The sequence below is a fragment of the Idiotropiscis lumnitzeri genome, chromosome 1 (assembly GCF_059441095.1).
Source record: "Idiotropiscis lumnitzeri isolate Australia: NSW breed Sydney's pygmy pipehorse chromosome 1, RoL_Ilum_1.0, whole genome shotgun sequence".
NCBI classification, from domain to species: Eukaryota; Metazoa; Chordata; class Actinopteri; order Syngnathiformes; family Syngnathidae; genus Idiotropiscis; species Idiotropiscis lumnitzeri.
In genome coordinates, this window is record NC_142391.1 from 44118846 (window position 1) to 44134998 (window position 16153).

The 16153-nt window shown below is 40.3% G+C and overlaps 3 protein-coding genes across 3 annotated transcripts; all 3 read right to left on the bottom strand.

Annotated features, from left to right (window-relative positions):
• Positions 1–1695: 1695 nt before the first annotated feature.
• Positions 1696–4493, bottom strand: LOC148344745 (uncharacterized). Its single transcript, XM_088315124.1, has 2 exons — positions 4206–4493; positions 1696–2369 (listed from the first exon to the last, which is right to left on the bottom strand). Exon 2 carries the CDS (start codon positions 2347–2349, stop codon positions 1696–1698), a length of 654 nt encoding a protein of 217 aa, XP_088171250.1. The 5' UTR covers positions 2350–2369; positions 4206–4493.
• A 1348-nt stretch (positions 4494–5841) lies between these two features.
• Positions 5842–13101, bottom strand: LOC148344746 (uncharacterized). The gene is made up of 5 exons (XM_088302294.1): positions 9215–13101; positions 8983–9146; positions 7052–7279; positions 6638–6838; positions 5842–6485 (listed from the first exon to the last, which is right to left on the bottom strand). The coding sequence occupies exons 1-5, from the start codon at positions 9454–9456 to the stop codon at positions 6304–6306; spliced, it is 1017 nt and encodes a 338-aa protein (XP_088158420.1). The 5' UTR covers positions 9457–13101; the 3' UTR covers positions 5842–6303.
• An 848-nt stretch (positions 13102–13949) lies between these two features.
• On the bottom strand, positions 13950–15953 carry LOC148344747 (immediate early response 3-interacting protein 1). Its single transcript, XM_088302303.1, has 3 exons — positions 15785–15953; positions 14236–14337; positions 13950–14145 (listed from the first exon to the last, which is right to left on the bottom strand). The coding sequence occupies exons 1-3, from the start codon at positions 15873–15875 to the stop codon at positions 14090–14092; spliced, it is 249 nt and encodes an 82-aa protein (XP_088158429.1). The 5' UTR covers positions 15876–15953; the 3' UTR covers positions 13950–14089.
• Positions 15954–16153: the final 200 nt, after the last annotated feature.

Here is a 16153-nt window from a genome sequence, read left to right on the forward strand (position 1 = left end):
CCTGCTACTCTGCATTGAGATGATCCAGAAGAGTTGGCTCAGACATTTGGTTAAGGGTGCCTTTGATGTGTTGAGTACGTACCACTAGGAGAAGGGTCCGGGGAAGAACCACAACACGCCGACTCTGGATCACACCAGAATCGCTGGATGAAGTGGCTGTGGAGAAGAAACTTTGGACTTCTTTTCTTAGCCTTCTGCTTCCATGGCCCGACCCCAGATAAGCGGAAGTTGATGGGTGGATGGCTGGATGATTGCGTGATGTGTGTCTGTGAAGACAACGCCTTTAAGAACATATCGTACACCAGAGTAAGAGCCCAATTGTGAAAAAGAAATACCTGTATACTCATAGAATACTCATTATAGCATAACAGAATGGAATAACTTTGGTGAAGCAAAACAGTATGTTGCTAATATCGCAAAAGAGACTTTCAACTTTTTTTTCTTTTTTTTAATTTCAAGTGACTGTTTTTATATGGTGGCACGGTGTATGACGGGTTAGCACGATTTCCTCACAGTACAGAGGTCGCGCATTCGATTCCGGCTCTGGCCTTCCTGTGTGGATTTTGCATGTTCTCCCCGTGCCTGCGTGGGTATTCCGACATTCCAAAAATATGCTTGGTAGGTGGATTGGACTCTTTAACTCCAAGGTATGAGTGCGAGCGCGGATGACTGTTTGTCTTTGTGTGCCCTTCGATTGGCTAGCAACCAGTTCAGGGTGTACCCTGCCTACTTCCCGAAGATAGCTAGGATAGGCTCCAGCAAGCCCCGCGACCCTTGTGCGGAGAAGTGGCAATGATATGAAAGATAGATATGAAACCTGCACGACAAAGCAGGAATTGTGCCGCGAAAAAGCAGGAATTGTTCTGCGCAGATCCTAGGTTAACCTGTTTTTTTTCTGTTGGGCCAAAGGAGATTTTAGCAAGGCATTACCAAGATTTGACTATTACTTGATAATTCTGCATACAGTACAGTGTGTTGTACGTCAACAATGCTTAACATGCGTTGTGTTTTGGTTGAGTAGCGTCTCTGTACACAAATATGATTACATTTGCTCTAAGACTGTCAACCGGCTACTCCGCGCCAATTCTTAATATCAAAGATGTAAAAACAGAAATACAAATATCTTTGTCTGTCTGCAGTTGAAGATCTGTACCACTTCTCGTCACAAAGGTCACGGGGGTGCCGGAGACTATCCCCGCTATCTTCGGGCAGTAGGCGGGGTACACCCTGAACTGGTTGCCAGCCAATTGCAGGGCAATTGTAGGCGAACAAACACCCGCACTCACACTCATACCTAGGGGCAATTCTGAGTGTCCACAACCTACCATACATGTTTTTTGGAATTTGGGAGGAAACCGGAGTACCTGGAGGAATCCCATGTAGGCACGACTGATCGATCCCACGACCTCTGCACTGTGAAGCCATCGTGCTAACTGCAGTTGAAAATTTCAAAACACAATCAACAGCAATGCAAATGTTGCCATTTATCTAACCAGCTTTTAAGCATTTTTGTATCACACATGAAAAAGCATCATAGAGTCCTTGTGGTTCGATGACATCTTTATTTAGATCACATTACAAATTTTGTGTATAGCAAAAGTTGGGCCCTTTTCCTGCCATTTGTCCAGATTATTCTGAATTTGGATCAGAGTGCTTAAGAACCAAGGCACTCAGAGCCCCTCCTGATTATGCAGGTCATAGGATGGTGCAGGTACAGCAGTGTTGCTTTCCCTGTGAAGGTTTGTGTTCAGGAAGCGGATCTTCAGAAGGCAAAAATTCATCCTTACATTGGGAACTTGAAATGCTGGAAGAGTTAACTAATCTCCCACACACCAGGTCCGCGGCTTTCCCATTCATGACAGTCAAGTTATTCACTGTTTTCTCTCTCAGGGACATGTCCCCATCGTCATCGTCATCTATAAGCACAAACTCCTTGAGGTAAACCATTGTCACCCCATGGAGACTGTGATTCTCTCCTTGTTCCTCCAAGGTGTGCCCAGCAACAAAGTCGAGCGTGGAGGTCTCCGTCAAGGTCTCCGGTGGGTCTGTGGAGTTGTCTTCCGGATCTGAATAAGCCTGTGTGCTGGAATCCACAGTCCACATGGAGATCCTTTGAATGCTGGCATCCCTCATCATACTGAACTTTTGTTCAATGCTGTTGCATGATGTATCATCTGTTTTTGTCATCTGCTCCTTTACAGCATGAGAGCCATTGTCGTTAGCGTGGCAATTTTTACAGTGTATTTTATAAGCCACCGTCTGGTCGTCATGGTACACGTGTACACTAGTGCATCCTGTTGGCGAAGAGAGGGGGTTGCTCGGAGACGGCACTTTTCCTGGTGTCTTCATGGACTTTTTTGGACTTAACACTGCAAAAGGTACGAAAAATAAGTCAAAGTCAATTATTAACACTTCAAATAGCAGTTCAAAACACAAGTGGATTTTTTTGGGCGATTTGATTTCTTTTAACAGTAAAAACTTAATAAAATAAATTAATAAATAAGGGTCTCAGTAGTGTTTTAAGACCTGAAATAATTAAATCAAATAATTCCTCAAAGTTATGACATACACACCCAAGAAAATGTACACTGAACATTTGAGTGGCCTGATAACTTTCTCAAATGTATTGCTTTTGCACTCTTGTCCACGTGACTATTAGAATTTGGAGACATTCTTTCTGAACTTAGAAAAGCCCTACAGGGTACACGAACGTTTTGGAGCATTTTGTACCTTGTGGAATAGACGCAGACATCAATTGTTTCATTTCTTACAGTGTGCAAGGCAGTGGAAACACTGCCAATTATCTGAGATGATTTTGCTGTACAGGGAGCCATGTGATTCAAACTTTAAAATGTGGTTATTATCTATTGACATTGGTTTGCAAAATTTCCGATTTATATATTTTTATTCCTGCAATTACTACAAGTTGCTGAATAGAGAAGTCACTAAATTATCAAATCTTTCCAACCCATTTGTAATTGTGCAATTCGATGAGTTGTGACAAACATCCTTCCATTCTAAAGATGTGCAATTTGGTGAAATGGTATAAAATAATGAAATTATGTATGTATGTACACATAATTTTGAGGTAGTGAGTTATATATTTTAAGACGATATTTAGTCATTGTTGGGGCAACAGGTCTCAATATGATCCATTGCAGTTCTATTGGGATGCAAATTCCAAAAGACCATATTTGAAATTGATAATTCCAATCACAATTTTATTTCATTGATTTTGTGACCAATTAGATGACACTATCCATTAACCTCAAGAGCCTTGGGGATTTGTTTGTGTTATTTTATGAGCACTGCAGCCCACATACAGACATTAGAAACAGAACAAACTAATTTACTGCTGGCTATAAATAAATAAATGATACTGGTACTCTTAAGAGGAGTAAAAATAACTTAGCTCCCTAAGGGTGACCTCTTTGAGAATGGAGATAGTTGAACTTTAGGAAAGCTAGAAATATGGAAGACATTTATTCCAGCCATGACACGCAAACATGCCCAATGTTGTTGTGGTTCACATTTGACACAGGACCATTTTTCTATTGTGCATACTAAAAGAAGAGCATTCTGTGACAGCACTACACACTGACCTTCTTTCACTTGACTGACTCATAAACATGACAGAATCAGGACTCTATGAATAAATAATAACAGCCACGTATATGTTAAAGCTTGCTCTTCTCCACCTTGTGGTTATCGCTGAGCAACGATAGCTGAAAAACAAAAATGATTCCATTGTGCTCCATGCATCACTTTTTCAATTTGAATTCACCAAGTCTGTTTTTGTTTCAGGAATAACGGCAAGAAGCTTTGAAAGCACCAACGCATGAGATATTCTGCATCTCTAACACTGTCCTTTCAGCGTAATAATATTGCAGTAATATAGAGAATTATATATTCAGGTAAAGAGCATCTTGTTCTTTTGTAGCAAAATAGAAAGTTCTACAAAAAAAATAAACTCCTACTCAGCAAAACGTAATACAACATTGTTCATGAACCAGCATTAGAATATTCCTTCGAAATTAAACAGCTGCAATTTCCACCAACATTTCAGAAAAATACAATTACATGCCATACAACAAATTACAAATATTAGAAAGTTTACCAAACTATTTTTTTAAATCAATTCAGGAAAAAGAGTAGCAAATTTGTGAATCCATCAACAAAATAACATAAGCCGTGCCTTCCCTTACCTTTGTCCTTAACAAGCCCTCCCCCGCAGTTATCGTCACCTAAAAAAAAACAAAAAAACAATTATAATAAATAAATGTAAAAAAATCACATGGCACAGGAGGGAGAGTGCGGTGTGGAGCTCTTGCAATAGAAATAATGAACATCACTTTCTTGTCCAGGCAACAGATTGTCTGTACCCGCCCTCACTTCATCTCATGTATTATAACTCTCCCACATTGCAATCGCAGGATGCTCCAATCATTGACGGATGACTGATCATATCAGTTACAATATGAGGCAGTAAGGAGCATACAAGGCTTGTCATTCATACCATTAACAATCACTGCATCCAACATTCAAAAAAGAATCATGACACCAAGAAAGTTTCATCATTAAATTACAAGAACATTTATTTTTACAATGAAAAAAAGATGAATTGACGGCCTAATTAACATACATATTCACCATTTTATTTTGTATATTTTATTCGTGCACCGATCCCACACTGTCTGCACATATATATATGATACATGTGTGTGAATATATATATATATATATATATATATATATATATATATACACATATATATATATACACACATATATATATATATATATATATATATATACACACACATATATATATATATATATATATATACACACACACATATATATATATATATATATATATATATATATATATATATATATATATATCGTGCGCGGGCTCAACGTCATTGGTGTAGAGTACAGGTGTCAAACTCAAGGCCCGGGGGCCAGATCTGGCCCATGACCACATTTTATGTGGCCCGCAAAGAGCAAATCATGTGCGTCAACTTCTTATTTCTAGGACATTTTCTTCACTTTTAACAACTTTGATATATGAGATATTGCCATTTATTTGTTGCCAATCTTAAAATAAATTTAAGAAATGTTGAACAAACAATTCCTCACTGGCTTCTAATTTCAAGACTGGTTTTCCATCAATTTGTTGTGTGTATGCGATAACGTAAGGTGATCATACATTTATATGGGTTCGCAGACATAACGGCCCTCTGAGGGAAACCATAGCTACGATGTGGCCTGTCCACAAAAATGAGTTTGACACCCCTCGTTAAGACCTATATAGAATACGTGAAGATGCTATAGGGCAGATGTTTGCGTTTGTGATGTTTTCAATGGCTTTTTGCTTGGTTGAGGCATCGCATGTGCACATACTTTTAAGTACTCTGCTCCCGCCGTCTTCGTGTTTGGATTATCTTAATCAATGGCATCGCTAAATTGGATTAAAATTATTTTTTTACATAATGGCCCTCTGAGGGAAACCATGACTACAATGTGGCCCGTCCACAAAAATGAGTTTGACACCCCTGGTGTAGAGTGTAAAACTAACCCTTGGAGCACTTTTCTGTTCTGTAATTTGCCTCATGACCACCTCTGTTGAATCCAGTAATAGTGACTGCAGCATTTCTGACTGGTTATGATTAACCTGTCCTTTCAAACTGTTCTGTAAATTACTGACTGTTCTAATCTCTTGCTGTCAGTTTGCAAATGTCCTTACCACCCTGCCCGAGTGAATCCCTCCTTCATCTGGCTCCTGTAAGAGAGGACCCTCATTGGGGAAATAAACAATAATTTCAGGAAATGGACCGGTGAAGGGAAGCATGAAAACCCATTTATTTCTGTTCTACATAGTGATGGTGTTTCAATAAATAATAAAGGGAGAGCGTCTCTTACATCCATGAAAAATGCAAACAGCATTATGAGAGGGATCAAATATTGAAATGCCTTCCATCAAACATGGAACGAGCCCTACATTCCAGTGTATGGTGAAATGCACAGTGTAGTATCTGGTCAAGTGTTGTTGCTTGAACATGCACACATTGACTTGCAACACTTATTACTTACCAAAAACAAAAACAGCATTCTCTCACTGGTCACAACATTGTGACACATACCTCATAAGTTTCAATATGAGGCCGGATATAAAAATGATGAAGCTCAGTTAACTGACACTGTCAGGTATTGCCATGAAGATACTTACTACATTAAGTAGGAGAGAGTTAAAGTGCTAAGGCATATTTTGGGATACTGATTGACTACTTCGTGGTTGAGTCAAGTCCTAGATATCTCTCCTGATAAATGAACATTGCTGCCTCCATGTTGCTGCATTTGGAAGCAGAAGTCTTGGGTAGGACACCGACATCCCCAAAATGAAAGGGTCACTTTGCTTGGTGCCATCAAACGTTCCTTAAAATGGGCCATGATGTTCAGCGGAGATGTGACGACTCCAACTCCTGGTGATACAAGGGGGAAAAAAGTAATACAATACAATACAATTTTATTTATTTGTCTTACTTGTTACAAAGCCGTTATGACAATTTAACAATGTATCTTCAGATTATTGAACACTTAGAATTTAACCACAAACTCAATGATCATTAATTACCATTGTGCTTCTCTATTTCAGCCAGGCAGACAGACAACATCCACAGACTTGAGACGGGTCGCAACTTGAAACCAAACAGACTGGCTGGCTGAAAGAGGAACCAATAGTCCAAGAAGGACCAGGCACATGGTGGGCCAGCACTCAATGGAACTTTGATATCCACTTGTCTCATGTTCGGGTGCACAGCTTCCAACTTTTGACCTGCCAACACAAAATTGCGTACAAAAGGATTCTGCTCAGTTCAGCAGGTTACTGTGATTCAGTGTCCTATCATGTACATCAGTCTAAAGAGAATTTACAGTGGTGACAATTTTTTTTCATTGAGTTTTAATACTAGAAAAATTACTCTGTTGAACGAGATCTGTGACATCCCAACTAGTTGGTGGACAATCATGTAATAACAGTGATACTCACTCTCATGTTCATTGTTGGCTGGATGGCACTTGTTCTTGGACAGCAGTGTTAGGATGCTCTCCCACACGAGACTCTTGGAACAGGAAGTGGCAGACAGCAAGACATCCACCTCCACACCGACATCCACAGTTCGGTACACGAGGACTTCGACTTGCAACGTGAAGGGACCTTTCTTCAACTCATCAACTGGCTGATGCGTCTTGATGCTCTGGCGCACAGAAACCAGACCTGCAAAGGTCATTCATTAAGTATATCGATACCCTGTAATAATGTCAACATGTATGAAAAGTTGTTTGAGTGAAACAACAAATACCTTCAATGTACTATTAACAACCCATTTGCCACGACCACACCCGTAATGACTATGAACTGTGCCACAGTGAGGGATTCTATTACGATTACTGGTATTATTTTAAACACATGCGGGACAGAATGTCGCTAATTAAAGTTAGCAGGTTCATATTTACTGAATATTTTAAACATTGATGAAACAAGATGCATTTATCAAATGAAACTAGAAGCACGGGTCACAAGAATGACTGGGATTGTAGGCCTGATGTTTACTGATTTATTATATTATTCTCATATGCTAAATTTATAGTACTTAGTTTAATGTGTGAACTTTATTGAAAATCTCAGTAGTGAGAATAGATTTGCGCACATAGCATTTCCATGAGCTGCCCTCACACTCACATCACTTCATGGACAAATATGACGAAGCACATTCTCCACATTGGCTGTAGCGATGCAAACATACCAAATTGGGCACTGGAGGACTCACACAGACGCTATCAAAAGAAAAACACATTCCGAAAGACATAACAATTGGAGATCGGAGCACATGCACATACGCATACACACACACAGACATATGCATACACCTGCACATACACGCGCGTGCACACAGACACGGATACATCCACCTGCACATACACTTGCACATACACACGCACACATGCACACCAACAAGATTACAGAAGAATGCCAGCGGAGAGACGGCCCGCCGGAGAAGGCCAGCCTTGGCGTGCCAGTCTACGGGACCAGACGGGAATCGACCATCATCAACTATCCAGACGATGACTAACCTGGGGAAAACCTTCCCTTGGACGTGGACCCGTGCCGTGGGAAGGAGCGAGGACGACCGATTCAACCTACATTACCCTTGACATAAAAAACTCCTATAAAAACTGAACCTGGGCTGAAAGATGGTGCGCATTTTTCGACTGTGCTCGCCCGAGTGCAGTTTCTCGTGAGATTAAGAAAAAGCCGCCCAGATATCTGTCTTTGTACTATTTCCTGAACTCCAGAAATTTAAGAAACTAAATATCAGAACTCTAATCAGTTGTTGAATCTTTATTTGACCCTTTGCTTCTTGAGCACAAAAATAATGAACACGCATTGGAGTAAGTTTGGCTTTTAAAGGTTGATTTACTAACTACTTCTCATTTCCACGGTGACCCAACTCCAACAACAGCCGTCCAGCAGAGGCCAGAATGATGTTGGAGCCCTACCAGGAGCTAGCAATAGCTGGCGGCCAGCTGGAGTCTTGCTGATGTCGCCAGCTACCAGCAGGGTAACAACAGCATGTTGGTCGTGCCGGCTGGAGGTGGCTCACTTGGTAGAACAGGTTTCCCAGTGACCGATGGCTCCGTGTGGATGTTTGTGTTGTGCTTTTGCTGCAGCTGCCCTGCTAGTAGCTGGTGAAACCAACAAGAACAGCACACAAAACAATAAACAGCCACGCTGGTTTATGTTGTTTATTTTATTTTTATTTTTAGCAGCGTTGTATGCTCAATTCCTATTAGTGACAACAAAGAGTATAATAGTACTTGGACCTTAAGGATAAGAAAGAAAGTGAGAAAATGCTCAAAAGGTTTGGCAACATGTATTCAGACTAAAAAAAAGTACACAAGGGCTGAGTGTGGACTTACCAACAGGGCTTAGCCGGAAGTTGTGATCAGTAATGGCCATAAGCAGGAGACTGGAGCAAAGAAACTCAGGGAAACACAGAGGAATGTCTCTGTATTCACTGTCCGGATAGTCCCAGCCATATCCTGCAGCACTACAAAACCACCTCAAAAGCACCGCGTCCATTCTGAAAAGCAGTCAACTGTCTCACGCTGTTGGAAACATTGTGCAAAAAGAGAGGATATTTAATCTCACCTGCAGTTGGAAACGGCGTAAAGTACGTCGCTTTTCTTTCTGGGAGACTTGTACAAGTAGCCCTTTCTCCACGTCAGAGCTTTGGTCAAATATTTTAGAAACAGATAGGATATCTTTGGAAGTCTCTCGCTGTGCAGTGCATTTACTTTCAATAATTTATGAGACCAGTAGATGTGCATATACATGAAATATATAGAGCATACTGATAGCGAGGCCAAAATATAATTCTGAACGTTTCTCATTTTTTAAAAATTAAGATTTAATTTAACATGTTTGAAACCGAGATTTGACTTTTTGTTTTGAAGACACGAGAAGAAGTTGGGAGGCTTGAAATGGCTGAAGGACGGTAGCCGCACTGAGACAAACTGATCAGGTTGGAATCACAGGAGTCGAGGGCGTAACGGCCAGCGGCTTCTTTTCAGTGCATAAGAGGAAGTGGCGTCACAGTTGCCTCGCCAAAGTGGCATTAATACATTTTTTTTAAGTCAATGCAAATAAAACACCCAGGGCTAACAAACAGACCCCGCGCCCGTCTGTTCTTCCTCCGTCTTGGGCATTTTAAAGCGCTGCTGTCCTTGCATTCAACCCCGCCCACCACGCAAAATAAATATTTTTTTTAAAAAAAGCGACCGTGCATATGACGTGAGGCTAACGGCATAGGTCTCATAATTAGCTACAAAAACACCTGTTAATAGCCACAATAACCAAATTTAACAATAAAAACGGATTGGCACTTCGCTGCTTCGGAGGAATAGCTGCGGGTCTCCACATATATTAAATGGGATATCTAATTTGTGGCGCGATGTATTAAGGGACATTTGTACTTCTATGATTGTAAGCAGAAGAAGCTTAAATTTGTGTCTTTCTTACGGTGTCACATCAAAACTAAAATTATTTCACATCATCAAGCTGAATAGCATACTTCCAATTAATGAAACAATAAAAAAATAGACACAAAACAGGCATTTTAAATGCTATTTACACTCCTTGGTGCCACAATATTACTCATAAGCCATGTTTAGAAGAGTGAAGGCACATAGTTTGACTTCCCCTTTAAGGATCTGTCCTCAATTGATTCCTTGGCAATACAGTTTAAAAAAAGAGCGCACATACCTATAGTCTCAAATTTATTATAAAAATGTAAATAAACATTTGTATATATGTATAAGGTACATAAATTTGTATACAGTAGATGAATATACATTATATATTGGGCAATCCACCAAATCACTGAAGAATCAGTGTCTCATTGCTTTTTGCAAACTGTCAAAATATACAATTCTTTTCATTTCTCTTTTGTTAGCTCGAAATTTGATAATACACACGTTGAACAAGTCACTGCAACGTTTATTGATCGATCTCACAAGTGTGATTCTTTTTCACATTCTTCATTGGTTTTTAGCATAAAAATAGCAAATAGACGACAAACTATAGCCATGACAATAATACGAATAGAATGCTAACATTTAGCACAATACAAATAAATGTCCTGGAAGCTGTAGAAAAAAGTATTGTCGTCTTACTGCAGTGAGGAACAAGACGGTGCCACCCCCCTTCTGCATAGAAGGCGTGTGTGTGGAACACACGTTCAAGTTCCTGGGAGTACAGATCTCCGATGACCTTTCTTGGACACACAACACCACAGCAGTGGTAAAGAAGGTCCACCAGCGTCTGCACTTCCTGAGAGTCCTCAGGAAATTCAACCTGGACAGGAAGCTGCTGCTAGCCTTCTACCACTCGTCCATCGAGAGCCTGCTGACCTACTGTGTCTCCACCTGGTACAGCGGCTGCACTGAGGCGGACAGAGTGAGGCTCCAGAGGACGGTCAAAACAGCGCAAAGGATAATTGGATGCCCTCTCCCCTCACTGTCGGACATCTACACCGCCCGGTGCCTCAGCAGGGCTCTCAATATCGTCAAAGACAATACCCACCCAAACTCACACCTGTTCGACCTGATGCCCTCTGGCAGGCGCTACAGGTGCATCAAGTCAAGGACTAATAGACTGAGAAACAGTTTCTTTCCAAGAGCCATGGCCATTCTAAACTCTCTCACACACGGCCACCCTTACCTTGCAGAACAGCGACGTAATGTGTTTTTATATATCCTATTTCGTATTATTTTCCATCTCACTATTTATTCTCTGATTTATCTAATTTATATATTTAATCGAATTATTGTTGTATTGCACTGGAGAGGGGAGCTCTCTAATCTCATTGCACACTTGAGTACAATGACAATAAAGGGATTTCTGATTCTGATTCTCAAATAGTGGGGAACGCCCCCCAGGGGGGTGCGGTGCGATGCTGAGGGGGGCGCGTGGGACCCTGGGGAACATGTTTTTTGGCATAGTTTTGGGACCGAAAAAGGCGATCTCAGACAATGCGAGTTTGAGCTCGTGATAGCTGTTTGTGCCCATAGTTCACGCAGTACTGGTTTAAAAAAAAAAGTGTCACCCTGTCAAGCAGTACTGATTAAAATAAAGCGTTGTCCTGTCACTCATTGACCTGGAAGTGATTTCTTTCGCCGCTACTTAAATGCACTGCGCCAAGCTATCTTGCGCTGCAGCAGAACGGACTTTATTTGAACTATTTGTAAGTCCGCGCACAGCAGAAGCAACAAGCTACGTGAAGGCGAATAAACAACTCCGCAAACAAGTAGCGTTCTAAACGAGGAGGCGAGCAAGGAGGCGCTAAGCGCGCTAATTGCTTAATTGAATTGCTTTGATGTCTGCTCGACTTTTAACAGAAGTCTGACTCGAACCACGTTTGGACGGAGAGCCAGCAGCTATGAACAGAAATGTTGTATTGCAACCATTACGCATCTAAACATAAAATAAGACGACGGCTACGTTAGCAATTTAGCAGATGCTCTCAGGCTGGAACACGGAAATGCCTGACATCATCACAACGAAGAGGTTCGACGTCAAACGTATTGTAAATATAAAAAAAAACGTATAGTAAACAAAACTGTTGCTTTATGTTATTTATATAGAATTTTAGTGTAAAACCCCCCTGGCTCGTTTTGTCTTTTCTATATTATGTACGTATTAATAACTGTTTGGTTTGTTCATGTTAATAAAGTTAAAAAAAAAAAAAGTATAGTAAATATTTATCATCTCATCAATATTTGCACAACAGTACTGAGTTTCGAGATCCTCACAAAAGTCGTTCTCAAAATATATTTTTTTATCAATTTAGCTTTGTTAAGGGATATTTTATTGACAATCTAACATTAGTATACAAAGAACATGTACATTAGTACGAAATGTAAAAAAAAAATGGTGGTGGGGGGACGCGAATTGTTTTCTTCTTGGTAGGGGAGGCGTGACAGGAAATAATTGAGAACCACTGTCTTACTGTATGGCGCATTTAATTAGTTTTATTTCCTGGTGAGACAACGGCACCTATTTGTGGCTAAGTATTAATAGAGACTGAGGGATTCTTCAGTTTTGGAGCATTTGATTTATCAAATGGTAAACAATACATTTACATAATTATTTATTGGCGTGTGCAGGCTAAAATGACGGCATCTCCTTAGTTGTTGTGCATGGGCATCATATGTCCATTTAACACTAATGACAATAAAAAATAAATCAATTGATCAGATACCCACTGGGTAGGTACATGTGTGATTTCTCTCATTTACAAACTATTGATTTATGACCTTGTTAAATGCAGTTAACGTCGCTAAATAATTTACCCTCGGTAATCTTCTGCTTGAAATTGAGACGTTTGGACATGAGACAATTGGTAGCCTGTCGGTTGCTCTCACAACTCTTATTCATTTCAGTGAGGCAGCTTTATAGCAGATAACCCAGATTTAGGACCTGTGCTCACGGAAACTGAGCCAGCTTTGTCCCTCAACAAAATCCTGTAAAAACAGAAGCACTTCAAAATGCCTGAGTCCACAAGAAGACCCTGTTTGGCTGTAATATTTATGCCAAGTCCAAGGTGGCGCTGCAGCACAGCCACGGGTTGAGTAACCCAAAAAATAGAAGCACGAGCAAAAAAAGAAAAAGAACCAGCGAAGAAGAGTAGTTGCAATAACGGATCATTTTTAATCACAACCATGAACATTTCTTTTTTTTTTTCGGAGGGGTCGAGGGGGTGGGTGGATGATTGTCCGTAGAACTTGACGGATAAAATGTTGAGGCCTTCAAGAATACCGAAATATATTCAGAACATTTGTGCTTTCTGTCAAAAACAACATGAACATCATCATCAACAATAATGGTAAAATAAAATTAATATGGTAACATCCATCCATCCAGCGTCCAAACCAAACTTTCGACCGTTGCTTTTCAATGGTTACCATTATTAACGCACAAAACACGCACATTCATGATCAATAGTAGGTAAAACACATGTCGAGCCGCCAATACGTGCTGTCACCTATGATCATTCCAGGGAAGTATGGGTATGTGCGGTACAATTTGAAATGCAAGGGACTTGCAAGGGACGCAAGGCAGAGCTTCTGTGCGTGTTTTTATGGCTCTTACTGCCACTGTGACCGCTACCCGCCCCAAAACACAAAAAAAACTAACAATGTATTACATAAAATTCCGCTATTACTGCTCAATTTGACTGAAATTTTCAGAAAATTAAAAAAACATCTTTTGTCTGTCCCCATTCAGGTGAAAACCACATGATCACCCCGATTTCCGATCACGTGATTGGATCAGGACATCCCAACTACATAATGGTTGATATGAGTTTAAATACTCTAGGAAAGGCTTATGGTATGACAACTTTTTAATAATTTTCAAACATTGGCACCCTATCAACATTAAATATTCTGTAAGTCCATAGCTTCCTGAGATTGTGAAGATGGGATGGTGACAACTGGTTCGTTCCGCTTTGTCCATTCATTTTCTTCATCCAAACAGCAGCAACAAAATGATACACACGGAATTCACTGCGATCAAAGGCACTACGATAGCACGAAAAACATGAGTCAATGTACTTGTGTTGCTATTCAACCATGAACAGTGTTTCTTAGCAGGACGTGGTTGGCGCTCACCTCTCATGACAGTACGCACTGAGCGAATCAGGGTCATCATCTGCACTTTGATGCCTGGTTCATCACCAAATCCTCCAACACCCTGGTCCACTCCCCATCCAACTACACACATACATTGTAACATTCTTGCATCTGACTATTTAAAAAGCAAATGTTCTTTAACAATAATCACTAAAGGATATATTACTACAGTAAATTTGAAGTACATTATTGTACAGTTTTCCTTGTACCCCATTGGGCACAGTCTAAACTGGAGAAATGTTCAACTTCAGAATCAAAAAAGCTTAGACTCTTAATGTCAGAAAACTGCCCTCAATCATCACCAAAATTAATGTGGATATTTGTACTTATGGCCACTTTATCCTGTCCAAATATCATATACAATGTACATTAAACTGTTCACTTAAGTGAAAATTTGTATAATCTTTTAACATCAGAAAAGTGCCACGAATCATGAGAAGATTTGATGTGGACATCTCTCCTTATACACACTTCAACCTAAAAAAAATATAACAATTGCCGCAATGTTTTGAATTTTATGTACATTTACCTCATTTAGTGACATGAAAAGAGTACAAGATCCAAGATGGCCCATTTTTCACTAACAAGCTCAGTTTGTATAATTTCTGATCAGGAAACTGAAATTACTTACCATTTCCTTTTTATCTATTCATTTGAGAGTAATTTAGAAATAAAAAGGACTTGAAAAACGCCTACTTTGAATGAGGACTATGGCCACGCCCCCTTTGCTCTCCCTCTGTTTCGTTTGGAGTCATTGAAGAGACTAATTACAAACACTATATTGGAAGTCATTGTGCTTTCATTGCTTGTAACGTCCAAAAACTGTGATCAATTGGAACCAAAATTCAAGTGGACATCCCTGAATATGGCCACTTCAACATATCAAAAGTTGTAACCTCTCTGCACCTGATTAATATGAGAATGATGATATGTGGAAGTGAGCAGCGGGACAAATGCTGTTACACGGTGAGGATGCACGGCATAAAAGCTATTTACAGGGACTTAAGTGGGAATAAGTAGACATGCACATTTATTTGAACGAGGATTGGCCCCAATTTTTTGACTGTGGGCAACGTAACTACAACACAACTTCTTATTGTTTGGACCGTGACAGCTCGTACACCACTCAATGGAGCGTTCCAATGCGGCCACACTCGACTGTGGAGTCGGCTGCAGTCAGATTGACATGATGGGCTTTAGTCATCAATAGAAGCACGGTTGGTGCTGCTGATCAGTTAGAGGGCCCAAAAGGAAACATTGCTTAGGCCCCCCAGAAGACCAGGACCGGCCTGGTACTAAGTTAAAAGTCCATATGCACTTTGGTGACGACCGATTGTAGTTTTCGGTCATTAAACGTTTTATACGTCTCCTTACTAGCAAAGTTTTCCAACCATGCTTGGTTACTCCGGTTAAGCCGCGGGGTCAAAAAGCATTGTTTCCTCACGTTAGCTAGGTAGCTAACATTATGTATCGACGACAACACTTACGTTTTTGCACAAAAATGTGATATAGGTTCACCCGAACTTACTTCTACTCAAAAAGCGATCTTCATGCAACACAGCCACGGCATTCACGCAGAGAATTGCAGCTTGTATAAGAGAGTAAAGCGTAAACGCCATGTTACCGCCACTGACACCTTGCTTAGACTATTTACGTCGGAGGTAAACTATGGTGGCTTAGGAGGGGAAAACCATGCCGGGTTGAAATTTGCGTACCAAAATAATAGTGGCACAATTGTGATATTATATATATATATATATATATATATATATATATATATATATATATATTGCACCTATGCATTTCTTTCACCGCTATGCTCTACAGAATGGCAAGTGGATTCTACTAAACCACGAAGTGGGGGGGGGCCTCGTTAAAATGTACATTGTTCAACAGC

Bases quoted from the DNA above. Each gene is read 5' to 3' on its own strand.
- LOC148344745 (XM_088315124.1), bottom strand. From the start codon at position 2,349: ATGAAGACACCAGGAAAAGTGCCGTCTCCGAGCAACCCCCTCTCTTCG.
- LOC148344746 (XM_088302294.1), bottom strand. From the start codon at position 9,456: ATGAGAAACGTTCAGAATTATATTTTGGCCTCGCTATCAGTATGCTCT. The intron at 9,147-9,214 runs GTGAGATTAAAT...ACTGCTTTTCAG, and splicing joins TACGCCGTTTCCAACTGCAG to AATGGACGCGGTGCTTTTGA. The intron at 7,280-8,982 runs GTAAGTCCACAC...TGACCTTTGCAG, and splicing joins CTTCCGGCTAAGCCCTGTTG to GTCTGGTTTCTGTGCGCCAG.
- LOC148344747 (XM_088302303.1), bottom strand. From the start codon at position 15,875: ATGGCGTTTACGCTTTACTCTCTTATACAAGCTGCAATTCTCTGCGTG. The intron at 14,338-15,784 runs GTAAGTTCGGGT...GTATGTGTGTAG, and splicing joins AGATCGCTTTTTGAGTAGAA to TTGGATGGGGAGTGGACCAG. The intron at 14,146-14,235 runs GTGAGCGCCAAC...GTGCTATCGTAG, and splicing joins AGTGCGTACTGTCATGAGAG to TGCCTTTGATCGCAGTGAAT.